This window comes from Amborella trichopoda, chromosome 8, assembly GCF_054954075.1.
Source record: "Amborella trichopoda isolate Santa Cruz 75 chromosome 8, AtrichopodaSantaCruz75HAP2 v2.0, whole genome shotgun sequence".
NCBI lineage: Eukaryota > Viridiplantae > Streptophyta > Magnoliopsida > Amborellales > Amborellaceae > Amborella > Amborella trichopoda.
In genome coordinates, this window is record NC_142343.1 from 29,194,529 (window position 1) to 29,211,716 (window position 17,188).

The window sequence follows — 17,188 nt, forward strand, 5'->3', positions numbered from 1 at the left end:
TTGCAAAGGCATTAGAATATTAATATGTGGTATTTATTGAAAAATTTGGGAAATAGGACAATTTGTACAGTGGGGGTAAGTATTGGTGAAGTAAACATGCCACCAGAAATGAAATTCAAAGGAAAGCTTTTTATGAAATTGTCAGACTAATTTTGGGTAATTTCCCATAGTTCTATACTCTCCCGAGGGCAAATGCTTCCTGAGGGTATATATACTCGCCTTGAAAAATTGACCAATAAGACAATAGAATCATCATCATTTTAGTAAGATATTGCATTATTTTCTTAATTTTCTGAAAAAATGTACTTTATCAAAATCCAATTCGAATTTCTTAAATAAAACAACAAATTTAATTTTAGTTAAGTCATATATTACATATTATTTCCTTATGCTTGTTTTGTACTGTAATTATTATATCAAAGATAAATTTTTTAAAAAATTATTTATAATTAGAATAAACATAATACAATCTCTAATTATTAATATAATTGAATCTCTCTAATGAAAAGATTCTTATCTGATGGGGCCGAGGATGAATATGAGTATCATCTTCTCCCAAGTTATATAGGCCAAAAAATGAAGGTGGCCTTGGTTTTACATTTCTGACGCTAGTTAATCCATAAAACCCAATTTCATTTAATTTGGGGGGGGGGGGGGGAATCTCATTTACTTCACTATTTTCATCTCTTCTTCTTCTTCACTTTCTCCCTCAAATGAAGTTATTGGACCTATTGGCCCTCTCTTTGCTCTCTCTCTCTCTCTCTAACCCTCTCTCTCCTTGTAGAGAGATAAACGGTGAAGTAAGACAGAGATTTACTTATTTGTCAAAAAAAAAAACAAAAGATAGGGATATTTCCTTGCTTAATAAAGTAAAAGATTAAGATACCTTACATGGTTGAGAACAAGGTTTAAGAAAATGGATAGACGACTTGGATCAGCCACTCTAAAAATCTTGTTGGATTCGGATTGGCTATCTGGATCAAAGAATTCGTTGGACTACCTCAAATACTTTCAAGAAGTCATCATACTTTCTCTTCAAAGCAAAGAGGAAGGAAGAAGGAGAAAGAAAACATAGGCATAAACCAGACGACATGAGGTTTGAACGATACACTAAGGGAAGGAAGGGAAGGGAGAAAATCGGGGAAAAAGCAAAAACTAAGAGAGAGAAGAAATGATGCAAAATGGAAGAAAGATGAACTCATATCTCTCTTTATCCTATAAGTTATGGACAAAATGAGATCTCTCTCATGTTGCATATTGTAGACAATGAGTAACCTCTCTCTCTCTTCCCCCCTATAATTTTGGATTTCCCATTGAAACAGCCATGACGAACATGTCAAGAGCAATCCTAAACCAGCCTTGATACTTCGAGTAGCTTCTCTCTCCGCTTTGATAACAAAATAGGAAAATGATTTGATATGGCTGCAGCCTTATCAAAATAAGTAAAGCCTCACCTTATAACTCATAAAAAGTCGCAACTCAAATGTTACAACAATCATCTCAGCTTGAACATTATGGTCGTGAAAAATAGGATTTCAAATTTTTAAAATAGTGTGTATTGCAACAAATTATCTATGACCATCTATTTCACCCTAAAAATAAGTGTTCACATATCCACAAGATCCATACCATTTTTTAGTTTCAAATTTTATTGTCGGTGTTTAAAATTAATTTTAGAGCCATCATGAAGATTTCTAAAGCCAAGAGTGCTTTCCGGATAATAACTTGAGGTGAAGCACTATTTTGTTTTGATAAAAGCCCGGCCCTATAAAAACTTCATCCTAGAAAATCATTTGGGTACATTTTTCATTATGTACGCTTGTAAGCTGATACTTCGAGAAGCTTCTCTCTCCTCTTTAAAAATATCACTTTAGAATGTTTTCATTAACAATAATACGCCTACCCTAGGCTTCTACTTAGTGGTAAATGTCCCAGTTTGGGTTAGGGAAGTCAAGGATTCCAACTTTACATAAATCCTTTTGTTTGGGTGCCTTACAAAGTGTTAGACATCTTATCACCCAATTACCCAACAAATTCTTTTGGATTCTTTTTATTTATTAACCATTAATTACATCGTTATGTAGACTAGATTTTCTTTTTTATATTTAGTAGATATGAAATTTTGAGTAAGTCTAGAGAACAATAATCGTATACTTTCTTTTTCTCTTGCTCCTCATCATGAAATGAAATACTAGTAAAATATTGTTGGATTTGGCCCTCTTCAACATGTAGCCATGTCGCCGAATCCTTTTTTTCGAGGAATGTGACGCTCCATACGTTATGTCTAACTTTGATACTACACCATGTCCATGCAACATGGTTTCAAAACCCTAAAGTTGGTATCAAAAACCTAAACAAGCTGACCTACTCTCTTAATTTTGATTTAGAAAGTTCAAATTCCACCACCAAACTGAACCTGAAAATGAAAACGATACAACCTAAGAATCCAACAACAATGGAGGCAAAGGGGGAAAAAACCATAATTAAGGAGTCTGAATTCAAGCATGCATTGCATCCCACTGATTCGCAATAAGGTATATACAGGAATACAATAGAATCTAAGACAATCCACACTCTGCTTTGTAAGCAATTATCATAATTTACTAGTCGATAAACAAAACTCAATAACCACTCCTCCCTCATTGCTACATGAGAGATTTAGATTGATTTGTAATGCTATTTAATTAAAGTTCACAAAAATTTCTAATAAGTTGAACCTCAAAAACACAGGTATCATTTACATACTGCAAATAAAAATATAGTACTTACAGCAAAATCTGCCTAAATAGACTCAAAACTTTGGGCTGCCTTCTAGAGAGGGTCGGCAATATTGATAACCACAAGAGAAACACTGGTCCTCTTTCGGTGAAACATCAATAGTCATCACCTCTAGATATCACCTCCTTACAGGTTGGCCGAAGTAAGATGGTATGCTCAAATTGTGCCACATAACTTCCCTTCACATCACATAGAGGGGGATACCGCTAAAAGACAAAAATAATAACTTAATCCATCCGTGTCCACTTACAATGAAAGAATAAATAGCAGGAAAAGAAAACATCCACACCATGATATAACTGTAGGAAACACCATGCAACATATTTTTCAAATTACCCACATAATGTAACTAAAAGTGATTGTTCCCTAGCAATAAGTCAGTTCTTAGAGATCGAGGTGATGGCAGATGAACATTCAATGAATGGTAAAATCGCTAAAAATGGGGATCAAACTATTAAAATGCGAAAAAGGTGATGAGTGTAAAATTAGTGTTCTGATGATTGAATAAAATATTATAGTGCCAGAACTATACATGCACAATGTGCATCTGTCTAACCAGAAAGAACTTTATTGAACTGCCTCTCAGCCAGAGAGATTACAACCTGCAGACAAACTTCATGGCCCATCTTTTTATTCAAATTCTACGTTTTGAACAAGCATAAGATGCAGATTCAACTTAAGCAAATCTTAATAGTAGTGTTTCAAAAAGCAGACCGCCCAATGCCTAGGCGGGGGGGGCGCCCAGTGCCTAGGCGGGCGGAGCGCCCAGTGCCTAGGCAGGCGGGGCACCTAGGGGGCGGAAGTGACTTCTTCTTTTTTTATTCTATTGTGTTTTTTTAAAAAAATAAAAGCTTTTAAGGGTGAGTTTTAGGTTCATTTGAAACCTAAACCCACAAGAACCCATTTTAAAGAGAGAAACCTCAAAAAAACTAGATTTTATGAGTTTCATTGGATCGAAGTGTTTCTCAAAGTTATGAAAAATGGATCCAAACATCACCTAGGTAGATTAGATTTAGTTTTGGAGTTTTTTAATCCTATTAGAGGGTGTTTTTGAATATTTTAGTACCAGAAAACATCTAAGAGGTGGGAGTTTGAGCAATCAAAATAAGTGCAAAACTTTATTTTTTTAGATTGCTTGTTTTATTTTGTGATGTCTTTTTCATGATCTAATCGAAGTGGAGATCCGGGTTGGAAATATGGATATAACCCGAAACCAAATGACAAAAATTGCATTAGATGCAATTATTGTGAAAAACTACAAAATGGGGCATAAACCGGTTTAAGAAACATCTTGCTAGTATTAAAGCGGATGTTGCCCCATGTAAAATGTTCCTGAAGCTATCAAAGGGGAGATTAAGCAATATATGAGTTATGTAAAAACAAAAACAAGAACAAAATCCTTGTCAATTGAATAGATCTATTTCTGGTTCTGCTAAAAGATGCGATCCGGGTTAGAAGTATGGTCATAACCCGAAACCAAACGATAAAAATTGTATAAGGAGTAATTTTTGTGAAAAAAATACCAATGGGGGTATTAACCAATTCAAGAAACACCTTGCCAGTATTAAAGGGAATGTTGCTTCTTGTAACAAGGTTCCTGAAGCTCTTTTGGATGAGACTAAACAATTTATGAATTTAGAACCAGAAAATGATGAAAATGAAACTTGTTCTATGGAAATATTTTCTCCAGGTTATTCTAGAAGTGGTGATCCGGGTTGGAAGTATGGTTATAACCCGAATCCGAATGACAAAAATCGTATTAAATGTAATTATTGTGGAAAGGATACTAGTAGGGGTATTGACTGGTTCAAAAAACACCTTGCCGATATTAAGGGGGATGTTGCCCCGTGTAAAAATGCTCTTGAGGCTACCAAGGAGGAGATTATACGATATTTGAGTTCAAGGAAGCACAAAAAGATAGAAAAGGGTAGAGCATCCAAGAATCCTAGGGCCTCATCTACACATAGTAAGAGAGAGGTAGAAAAAGAGGAGGAAGATGCAGATTCGGAAGAAACAGAGGAGGATGAGCGTTATATTGAAAAGGGCGATGACTCTGAAAATGATGGTCTCGAATCTGATACATATGATGAGGCTTACCCTACTCTTTCTGATGATGACTGAAGAATGAAGAGTTGAAGACGCTTGAGTGCTTGACTCTTGGTGTTGGCTGTTGAGTGTTGAGTGTTGACTATTGTGTCCTAGACTGTATATTTTCTGAATTTCTGTATATTTTCTTTTTTTTGTCTACTTTCTAGTTTCTACTATCTAACTTTTGTGTGTATCAGACTATCAGTGTATTCTTGTATGGTTTTACTGTTTTAGATTTGTATGAAAATATGGATTATGGTCCTATGGATTATCAAAATTCTCTTCTCAACTTCTCATCAATTCCTCATTCATGGAAATATTAAATATGGATTATGGATAGAATATCAAAATTCTAATATTTGTGATTAGAATATCAAAAATTCCCCACATTTGTATCAAAATTCTATCTTTTTTTTTTTCCAACTAGGCGGTCTGGACCCCCACGACCGCCTGGGTGCCACCAAGCGCTTTTTGAAACACTGCTTAATAGCACATCTAAATGATTTTGATGGATAATTAATTTAGTAGTGATGATCCATCTTAGATTCCAGTACACTGGGGGTGATGAGGAGTGACCATGGGATAGTCAAGATATGAATAAGAATCTCATGATAACACAAGACCCACGGGCGGCCCCGGGTGTTTGGAGGGCGGGGGGGGGTTGGGTTTGGCGGGGGTGTTGTTGAGGAAGTGGAATGGTATTTTAACGGAGCCTCTGTCCAGCAAGATTAATAGGATTGAAGGGGAGATGCAACTTTTGAGGGCACTATGCAAGTCGTACTATGGGGAGAGAGTTTTCTTAGGTAAAACAGAGTTCCATTAGAGAGATCCTGCAGATGGAGAGAGTTTTCTTAGTAGGTAAAAGAGAGTTCCATTAGAAAGATCCTGCAGATGGGCAGAGTGAAAGGTGTTTCTTATCACTGTACTTTCTAGTCATCTAAGGCAACTCTGTGTTAAGGTTTTGTATTGCTCTTCATATTGCTGAGTCATTGTAGATGAGGAAGTGACCCTGGCCTTGCATGACAAGTGCCTTTGCCTTGTTACTGCTCCAAGCAAAGTTGGAGATGCCCATCATGAGGTCAATTAACCATGGCGAATAACAAAGTCTAAAAGGTATCAAATAAGATAAAAAACCCCTTCAAGCATAGGGATGTGATTTCTTCCAAGTCCCCCAAAATCCCAATAGAAAGAATACACAACCATACTGACAAGACTATACAAGTGAGAAAAATATCTATTCCCAAAGCAATGGTCAAGTATGCAAAAACATTAGAGGGATAGCAACCACAAGACAACCAAAGAGTCCTAAGAAAGAATGTAAATATTGTCCTTGAAAAAATGAATTTAGATAAATGAAAAGGCAAATAAACATTAATAACGCTAAGTTTATCCCTAATAGTATGTGATTAATGAAACCAGCTTAAAGCATGCCTGCATGGAGGAAAGTTGGTGGTTGGGATTGGGTGTGTGGCAGTGAGGCAGCTTGGCTGATAGAAAATATACCTCCACTATTTCAGCGTCACAGAGGTTCTTCAGAGCCATTAGGTACTTTGTCTCCCCAATCCGATCTAAATAACGTCTACAGAAGGCTAATGTTGAAAAGTGCCTGTCGATGGTTGCAAGAAGTTGTTTTGCACGAGGTAATCTTAAAGGTACATGCCCAACATCATACTTTTTCATGTAATGGCTACATTCCAAACCTTCTTTTACAATACCTTTCCCTGAAAGTGAGATCATTAACAAGAATGACCAAAGAGGAATATGACATGTCAAAGACAAGAAATATCAACATAATATGCATATATGCTGGTCCTGTAACAGTACACAAGCAGGCAAGTATACATATATGAATCCATACATTATGCATGTGTTCTGAGTACGCAGCATCCCCAACTATGTGGGGACAGAGAGAGAGAGAGACTGTGGACACTAGAAGACATACTATTCAAAAATCAAAAGAAACTCATCCATACCTGTCGATCCAAAAGTTTCTATTGCAAAAAATTCACCCTCTTCCATCTTTGTCTGGACTCCGTTCTTCACAATAGGGACTGATTTTCCAGCATGAATTTGATAGGGACCTATACTATGTCCATTCAAATTCTGAATGCTTTTGACTGCCAAAAGAAAGAAATAATATTCAACCAACAAATGGAATAAGATATTTGTTATCCCAGGAAAAAAAATTGTCTAAGTACTCCCAGAAAATTTTTCTTTGTTAGAACTGTATATTATGTATGCTTATTAGTGATTGCTAGAGATTGTTTTCATTGAATCATGTTGAAAGAGATCCCACATAACATATGATTTCTGATACACAACATAGTTAAAAAACATCAGCAGTCAAACAAGTGATGCCAATCACAGATCTTGCAACTAACTAAATTAAAAAACTATCACTCGCCAGCCACAGTGCTAAACAAAGCTTCCATGGAAGCTGGCAACTAACTTGGCAGGCACATGAATCTTCCAAACTTCCCCCAACCCCCGCCACCCACCCCCCAAAACATATACATACATACATACATATATATATAAAGAATAATAAAAGAATCATCTAGCAAATGAAGATTACCTTGGTATGTCTTCCCATTAATTTCAACCTCATATGATTCCATGACCTCTTGGATTGCAGCACCGACATCAGATATGCGAACGTCTATACCAGCTTCCTAAACAGAAGTAAAGACAAAATAACACTAACATATATTGACATTTACCGGTCAATCTACCCAAAAAAAAAAAAAAAGATATGATAAAATAGCTTTTTCCATCAACAAAATTACATTCCTGCATTGAGATTATTTTCAGAATTCTACACTTCGAAAGTGAAGAAAAAACAAAAGAAATTCTCCATACAAATGCCCAGCAAAAGCAAAAGCTAAAGTAGCTGACATAAAATCCCTTTCAGAACTTATTTTGGAAACAGCATTGCATAGAAATCACCCCATTAGTACAAAAGGTTACTAGTCAAAAAAGTTATTTCACTTCCAATCAATGAGTAATCGAAAAGACAAGTTGCACACCTCAAGCCATAGTCTTAAATGAGGTAAGCCATACGGCTTGAGATTCTTCAACAAGGCAAACATTACAGAAAGGAGACAAGTTAACATTAAACTAATACTCTCTCTAGTATCCCTGATTTCCAATGTATATCCTTTTTTTTTTTTTGAAAGAGTTAACTGTTCTTCTAAGTATCTTCTTCTCCTTTCATGTTACTCTGTTTCACAAAAAACCAAGGCTAACAGCATGTACCTCCCATTGCATGCCCACAGTAAAATGCATTCCTCCATCCTAGCACTGTCTTCACTTTTCTCTATTGTCCTCCTCTCTCGTCTCATCCCTATTAAAACCCCACTATCTCAACCATATTTCATTTCTCTATTGTCCTCCTCTCTCGTCTCATCCCTATTAAAACCCCACTATCTCAACCATATTTCATTTCTCTATCGTCCTCTCGCCTCATGCCTCCTAAAACTCCAATATCTCAACCAACCCCCCCCCCCCCCCCCCCCCCCCCCCAACCCCTCTCTTTATCACACACAAACACAAACACACGCACAAACGCACGCACATGTTTGTGTTGTGTAAAATAATTATGTTAGATTATAAAATCATTTCTCTATGTGAACGTGTGTTATACACTAATGATAGATAATTCATAACACATGAATGATAATTCAGGGTGCCTTGATAGCACATGATGAATCCACTCCAAGACTAGGCCTAGTATTGAAGATAGATGAGCAGAAGGCCTGTGACCACGTCAAGCAGGCACAGAGGAAGTTTCTAGAGTTCATGGGTTTTTGCAGAAGGTGGAGAATCTGGTATTCAGGATGCATTGGGTCCCCCCACTTCTCTGTACATATAAATGGCTGTCCTCAAGGATACTACCCCTCATAGCGGAGCCTTAGCGAAGGGGAGCCCGTTTCCCAATTTCTGTTTGCCATAGTAGGGGAAATTTTCAGTAAGTCTATCTCTAGCCTTCACAATCTAAACTTCTACAATGTTTCTCCTCCTCTCTAGGGATCCTCTAATATCACATTTAAAATATGCCAATGACACTGTTATCTTTGACGCAGATCATCAGCAAGAGGGTAAACTATGGTTGTTCCTCATGTGCTTTGAACTTTCGACAGAGCTCAAGATAAATCTGGCTAAGTCTAAATGGGTGTCTGTGTTAACCACAATGACAAGCAACTGCTGGTCAGGAGGCTTGGGCCTGAATTGAACCCTTATCCAAGAAGTACTTCGGCCTCCCACAATGCCTCTACAAATCTAGAAAGGCACGGTTGGATGGAGTGGTCAAAATTTCAAGAGTAGGCTTGGCAGCATGGAAAGCCAAATTCTTGTCACTAGGAGGACGAATAACCCTTACCTTCACTAACCTTTCCAACGTCCCAGTCTTCCACATCCCTCTTCAAGATGCATGTCGGTTCTCAAGAGACCAGGGGGCCTGATGAGATACTTCCTCTGGTCTGGCTCGAGGGGGAGTCAACAATTTCACTTGATAAGTTGGGGTTTCTTATGTAGTCCCAAGAAGTAAGGAAGGTGATTTAGGAGACCAAAAGAGGGTAATTATGCGTTGCTCTGCGAGTGGTGGTGGCAATTTGCAAGCCAGAATGGTCACCTTTGGAAGTAGGTTGTTCAAGACAAATATGGCCTAGTTGAATCAGGTTGGTTCCTTAACTCCCAAAGAAATGATTGCACTTCAGGTAAATGGAGGGGTATCGCCACCATAAATGACTGCCTCTTCCATAGAACTCGTTTGTGGCAAACAAGGGGGAGCGTATCAAACTATGGAGGGATCTAGGGGCTGGGAATAGTACTCGTGAAAGCCTGTTCCCTAGAATATTTTCTGTAGCCATAGACCAAAATGTTTTGATAGCACAATCTTATGAAGTGCTTAGGGGACAACTAATTTGGCCCACAGGTTTTAGAGGAAACCTTCGCAGCCCGGAGATCCTCCCGTGGCGGCTCCACAGGATGTCAACAATCAGCTTATAGGGGGATAAAATGATTGGGACCAATCTCCTCAGGCCTTTTCTTGGTTTCCACTATGTACAATGACTTTCCCTCCAGCAATGGTGGGCCTTTCATAGTGAACAGGCAGGGATTCAGGCTTCCAACTAGCTAGTCATCTCTAAGAAGGCTCTCACAATAGAATAGAAACAAAGAAGTGGAGGAAAGTGGACCATTTGTTTATCCGCTGTTTCAAGGCTGCCCACATGTTGGTCCTTACTGAATGGAGGAGGGTGTCGCCTGAAAATGTCCAACAAAGTTTCTCAGCCTATTTTACTTCATTCCCTGTCGCTGGATTGTTCCTTTGGCGAACCAGCATTCTAGCTTCTTTTTGGTCCTTATGGATAGAGTGCAACTCTTGAATATTTGCCGAGGCAGTTGAGTGCTCTAAGGACAAGATTAAGGCCATTATTATCTTCTGGTCAACAAATATAAGGAGTTCTCTGGTTGGGTCTACTCTTTATTTTATACAAAATTTGGGGTATTATCCGAGTGCTAGGTCGATGGCTGTTTACCTATCTAACATTTGGTCGACCCACCCCCCAGGGTCATCAAACACAACACTGACGGTTGCTCTCTCACTCATTTTACATGGATTCTTCGACTTGGATGCCATGCCCATGCCAGACACATACCACCACACAAACCAACATGGACTCCTTTGGGTTCTTCTTCTTGTTCAGTAACATTGATTACATCATTTTAGAGACTTAAATCTTCTTTTCTGTTTTGATTAGACGCATGCGAACTTGAAAATGTTCATGGAATTCTCAAAATATCAATGAAATTTTCCAATTAAGGTATAATTGATTGTTTCTTGCTACTCATCATCAAATGGAATACCAGTTAAACATTATTGACTTTGGTTGTCTCTTCATAATAGAACTGTCGCTGAGTCCTCTTCTTCATGGCATGAAGAATCCAATACCCAGTAGCAGTGTCAAACAATGACACACATAACCGTGTCCATGCAACATAGTCTCTCGGCAATCAGGGCCCGTCGAGAGTTGGAGGTACTTTTAGAAACAATTGGGCAACCGTTTCCTTTCTTATTCGGGTTCCAATGAGATGACAGATTCCACGAGGGCAGAGGCAGCAGCACTTTTGGAGGATCTTAAACTGTTTGATTGTAGTTGAGGCCCCTCACATGAGGAGAGAAGTGTTCTGCGAATATAATCAGATGAGCCTCAAGGGACACGCACTCTCCTTGGATCTCAGAACAACTGCTTGACCAAATTTTTGTGATTTCCAGTAATTTAAAAGTCTCAGTCAAACACTCATGGCATGAGGGCAAGGAAGTTGCTGATGTCCTGGCAAAGTATGGGGCTGCCAGCAATAGCTTTGTAGTTAATAGGTGCATATCCTATCCACGACGTAGTTTTTATTTCTTCTATTGTACAATTTTTTTTAATTTTTTATTTTTTACCTGTCTTGTTTTTGCACAGATACAGTTATATGCAATTTGGAAATCTCATTATTATTAATACAAAAGTCAATGTTTCTCAAGAAAAAAAGACAATTCATAGGGTCCCCAATCCTTAGGTTTCCTTTCACTACCTTGTAATCTTTCAGTGTGCAAAAAACACTTGGTCAATCTAGATTTATTATCATCTTGGTAAGTTTTTTGTTGCATGGACCCATTCTCAACAACTTAGAAAAGTATAAGAGAAGAATCCATGCCTGCAACTATGGATTAGGTAGGACATTATGTATTCACATTCAGGAACCCAAAAATTTGGGATAAAAAAGGACTCAAGGTCGAACAAACATGAAAAAACCCTAAAGAAATTTGAGAATCTAGAGATGTCTATCTGAATTGTATGTATTGTTATATAAAGTATGTAACTGCTGTTATATAAAGTACATATAACCATGAGTACCTTGCACATACACATCACATAGACATACATGTACAGGCCTTTTCCTTAATTGCTTCCCAAATTGGATCCACTCTTTCAATCTCCGACTCTCGTTTTAATGCTTTTCCTGCTTTCATTTTGCGCAAACCCTCCAGCACAGTCCCGGGTTCAATATGTCAAGTTCCAATATCAAAGGGAAACATGTACAAGTAGATTATTACTTGATTTAAAAGAAGTTACCTTGTCTTATTTTGATAATTATTCAAGAGAAGTACCTCACTGCATAGTAATAAATATGGATTTTTCCCGGATAAAAAAAATTAGGTGCAAAGTTTGTAGTAAAGATACAAATTCAGAATCAATAGGTTTAGGAAACACATTGCCGGTATTAGTAAGAGATATTGCCCCATGCAAGGAAGTTCAGACAGACATTAAGAAGGAAACATCTGACTTTTTGGATGCTAAAAGAAAAAGAGGGCAGCAGCAAAGGAAGCAAGTATAGCAAAGTTAAGGCCCGAGGTGAATATTTTATCAGATAACGAGGAGGATGCTGATGAAGGGGCAATTGAAGTGGATTCCTCTCAAAATTACAAGGGAGGAATTGGTGTAGTAAGCCTCATAAACAGGGGACTATGGATTCCTATGTCCCCCAAACCTCAAGGTTGCAGTTGAAAAAGGGAAAAAAGAAAGCAACCACTGAAAATAAGTTCCAGAAGGAAGAAAGAGCCCCAGTAAATCAGCATATTGCTCAGTGGAGGTACCACACATGCACTGCTTGCAATGCTACTGGCACAAGCAGCTTCCATACAATGGTGGAGGAAATTGGCCAATTTGGGCCAGAGTTGAATCGCCTAACCCCCTATTAGCTTAAGGATTCACCACTACAGAAAGAGGTACAAATTATTAAGGAGTGTCTTATCTCCCATTGGATGCAGAGGCACAATTTGAGGCCTCAATTGACATATACATGGAGTGATAAGAAAATCAGTATGATATACTTGATGGTGAACTATCCTTAGTGACAGTATTTTTGAGGTCTATTGATACATGTGATGATGTTCAATGTATATTTTTCCTTTGATTGACAAGGGTATTGAGGAGGTTGGGGAGGAGCGTGAAATTCAAGTAGTAACAGAAATGCTGCAACCAATCTAACTGATGCTAACTTGTTGCAGCAAAAGCGGCCTCGTATCTTTTGGACACCAAGCACAGCAGATAGCATAGACCGCATGCTTGAGGCTAAGAGAGAGAGAGCTGAAGCATTGGGCAGTGATTGAGAACAATTATTGTACAGCATGGGAGATTATAGATAGAATATGGGATGTGTAGCTACATCAACCATTACATGCAGCTGTGCGTTATTCAAACCAAAAGTTTCTTTATGTTAACCTGGATATTGAAAGGAAAATTACAATTACAGAGGGCTTTAATGAGTGTCTTGAGAGGCTGGTTCCTGGAAAGGATATCCAGGATAAGATATTTGTTGAGGAGTTGACTTTATATAAATATCAATTGAAGTCATTGGGGAAGGATATGGCAATGAGACAACACCATATCCCGTCTAGGTAAAATATCTATTTTTGAATAAAAATATCTATTTTTGAATAAAAATATCTATTTTTGAATAATTTCTTTCAAGTTTCAACTTGCATAGTGCATAGTTGCACATAATGTTACAGACATAGACATCCAGTGATTGCAGTATGTATACAATTTTGCAGGCCAGTGGTAGAGCCATCATTGGAGAAGTGCTGAAAACGTATAAAGGATGGCCACCCGCATTCGAGATTTACATGTGATTCATCTGGTCGTGGGCACAATTGGAGGTCATTTGAGATAGTAAGTTGGCAACTTGCATATTAGACTAGCCCATGCTTTATTTCTAATTTATATTAACCAATAATGTGGAACATTTTTTCTCTATATTCTAGCTCATGCATATTCCCAAAAGTGCATACAAAGAAAAGGAACAAGCTTGCGCACACAAGGCTCAATGATTTAGTCTTGTTCAACTATAATCAGAGGCTAAAAGAGTGTTTCAATGAACTAATAAGGGGGGATATCAGTCCATCCAAATACATGGATGATGCTAGTGAGTAGAGATAAAGAGGTCTTCCACCGCGACGGTTTGAAGAGGCTTCAGGGCAAGCCTCCGACCCTATGAGGACCACTAGATCTACACAACCACTTCTATGGGTTCACAAAGGAAGGGGAGATATAGGTGGACGACGAGGCCAATTCAAAAGAAACTGAGGAGGAGGACCATTGTGTTCTAGAGGGTGATGATTCCGCTAATTATGGCCTTGACTCGAATGGAAGCGTTGGGATGAAAGCAAAATTACAAATAAGATGAAGATTGAAATAGAGAACAATATTTTTCTAAAATTTCTCTCATATCATTTCAGTTTATGAGTTCTAATATATTGCAATTTGGATTTTGGATTGTTCATGGAGATTCGAGTTTATGAACTATGGACTTGTGGTTGTGGTCTTGTATTCCAATTATTTGGTATTTGACGACTTTATGGGATATGTTATATCTTTTAGTCTTTTACAGTTTTACTCAATTATACTGTCGTTGTTATTAGTTAACCTAGCATTAAAGTATGCATCACCGCTTGGATACTGATTACTCACAATTGTGAAATTTCAAATGTGATTCAAATTATTCAATGATTTCAATGTGTTTCAGTATTCAGACATATTTCTGTGGCATATATCCTGGTTAGAATACATATAAATGCATGAACATGCATAATAGATGTGTGTGTGTGTGAGTGAGAATGCGCATTTAGAGGCATTTTAAGTGTTTCTGGGGCACCTAGAGATCAGGGCAACAGCCTAGTGCCTACGCGCCCAAGCCCCACATGGTCGCCTGGGCACCACACAGTGTTTTTTACTACAATGTTAATAAATATGGCCATTTATATAGGTTTTTGTGAGTAATTTTATTTTGCAATTCAAACTTAGAATACATGTATTTCAACAGTGAAATTGAATGACTAAAACATTAAAAGAATAAAAATTACCCAAGATCCATACATTATGCCACAAGCCAACAATAAAAAAATCTCAATAACTAGCACATGTTATTTCTCCATTACAAAACACATATCACAACTCACTGTCACAAATCACAACTCACAAAAAAGTCACAGCTCAAAGGACATAAACTAACAAAATTCAAAAGCACACAACAAATATAGTGAATTCAAAACTAAGTTTGAATTTCATCATCATTGGCAACAACACGTTCACTCTTATGCCTAAATCAAATGCACTTGAATCTCATGACGATGCCAAGCCATCACCACCAGAATCATCCTCCTCCTCCTCATAATAATCTTCTTCACTGGTCCTTTCAGAGTCTGCCTGCTCCTTTTAGATTGAATAATTTTTTTATTTGCATGAAATCGACAAGTTTGAAATTTTTTTGATCTACCATATATCACAAAATCTTTTTTTTTTTTTTTTAAGCTGTTAACTGTATTAAGGGGAAGAGGAGTACAGGAGAAGGCCTGGAGGCCCACAACCCAGGTCTCAAAGCAAACAATTACCTGTAACCCTATACAAAAAATGATCGGGGGAGATATACAAAAAAGAACCAGAGAATGGACAGGTCCTTGAGAGGGGACCTATCAGCACCCCTGTGAAACAAAAACGAGACCGAAAAGAACAGAAGCTCTGACCCATGCAGTAAGTGTTTCACTGCCTGTACGAGTGCTCCCTCTCTAGGTAGTTGGTCTGCAAGGGTGTTAGATTCCCTCCAAGTATGCATCCAAGAGACGGGAATATCCCTACAGATCTGAGAAATCTCGTCGAAGATCGAAAAAAGGTGCCAAGGAGGTGGTGGGATACCAGCAGCCCAACAAATAATGTTTCTGTCACCTTCTACTAAGAGGCGGAGACCCCAGCCAGGGTTAAGCAATTTGAGCCCCGAAAGAAGTGCCAAGGAATCGGCCAGCTATGAATCAGCATGGCCAATATGATGGAAAAAGGAGGCCAGGATGTTTCCTAGGTGATCTCTGAAGACCCCTCCCATTCCGGATGGACCGGGATTCCCAAGGGAACACCCATCAAAATTAAGTTTGGTAAGGCCTGCTGGAGAAGGAGACCAATTTTCTCCTCTCCCAACCCGTCGGGGTTGGAAGTCGATGACGTGCTCCCAAATTTGGAGGAAGGACATTGGAGATACCCCTTTGAAGGCCTTGTGGTTTGCGGCCCAGAAAATCACCAATGAGATTTTGTGGAATAGGACCGGTATTTTGCTTTTAACTCCTCTAAAAATCCTAGAGTTCATTTCGGTCCAGATTACCCAAAGCGTGGCCGTGATGGATGCCCTCCATAATAGTCTCCCTGCCTTGGGCCAGAGAAGGTCCGCTGTAAGGTGGAAAAGGGCTGGAATGTTGGCTGGAGTAACCCAGGACAGACCGAAGAGTCCGACGATTTTGCTCCACAAGCTGAGCGCGAGGTTACAGTGGATGAAAAGATGATGATTGGTCTCCTCATCACAGGTACACATAACACAACGGCTTGGGATAGGGATGCCCCACCGTTGAAGATGATCGACTATGAGGGCTCTTTCAGACCTGCGATCCAGTTTAAGGCCTCCACCTTAGGGGGGGCAATCGAATTCCACACCTTGGCAACAACAGAGGTCGGGGCCAAAGGGTAGCTAGGTGGTTGTAACAGCCTTTTGTAGAAAGAAGCAACCGAGAATACGCCCGAAGGTGACGGAGTCCAAACCATTATGTCTGGTCCAGAGGGGCCAAGAAGCAAGAATGCAACAAGGACGCTAGTGAGGTAAAGTCCAAAAATTCAGAGTCCGAAAGGGGTCTTCTGAAAGAGGGGTTCCATACCCTAAGCCCCCCAGACATGGGAATCTCTTCCACTATGGATGAGGAAGGATTGACGGATAAGGAGAACAAAGCGGGGAACCTGTCCCTCTGATGGGTGTGACCCAGCCAGAGGTCTGACCAGAAGCGAATTCTTTTTGGCCACCGCTTGGATGGAAGCGAGCATATTACTGGAACAAAGAGTGGGTCGAAAGAAAGGATTTCCACGCTCCGGAAATCCTGGTTGGTCGTCTACCCTCCGGCAACTAGGCATCAAAGGGAATTCTATATTTGTTCCTTACGCCTTGGGACCAAAGCAAGTTATTGTTGTTAGCTAAGCGCCGCCACCATTTACCTTGCAGGGCTGTATTTTGTTTCCTACGAATACGAATCCCAAGAACACCTAAGTGCTTAGGTTGGCAGACTCTCTCCCAAAAAAGGAGAGGGAATTTCTTGGATTCGGCGTCTCCTGACCACAAGAAATTCCTCATGAGCTGTTCCAGGCGGTTTGCGACTGCGGCCGGCATATGAAATAGGAACATGAGATACACCGGGGTGTTGGACAAGGTGGCCTTAATTAGAGTGGTCCTTCCTGCGAAGGATAAG

The 17,188-nt window shown here is 39.0% G+C and overlaps 1 protein-coding gene across 5 annotated transcripts in view; it reads right to left on the reverse strand.

Moving 5' to 3' along the window:
• Positions 1–2,483: 2,483 nt before the first annotated feature.
• The window catches only part of LOC18423699 (methionine aminopeptidase 2B), a 42,388-nt gene continuing 27,683 nt past the window's right edge, over positions 2,484–17,188 (reverse strand). For all 5 annotated transcript variants that reach the window (XM_020674952.2, XM_006828297.4, XM_088873493.1 and 2 more), the window contains 4 exons: positions 7,442–7,538; positions 6,840–6,983; positions 6,370–6,587; positions 2,484–2,984 (listed from right to left, as the gene is read on the reverse strand). In XM_020674952.2, the coding sequence (XP_020530611.1) occupies positions 2,874–2,984; positions 6,370–6,587; positions 6,840–6,983; positions 7,442–7,538 (570 nt within the window). In that variant the 3' untranslated portion in view covers positions 2,484–2,873. The remainder of the gene's footprint in view (positions 2,985–6,369; positions 6,588–6,839; positions 6,984–7,441; positions 7,539–17,188) is intronic.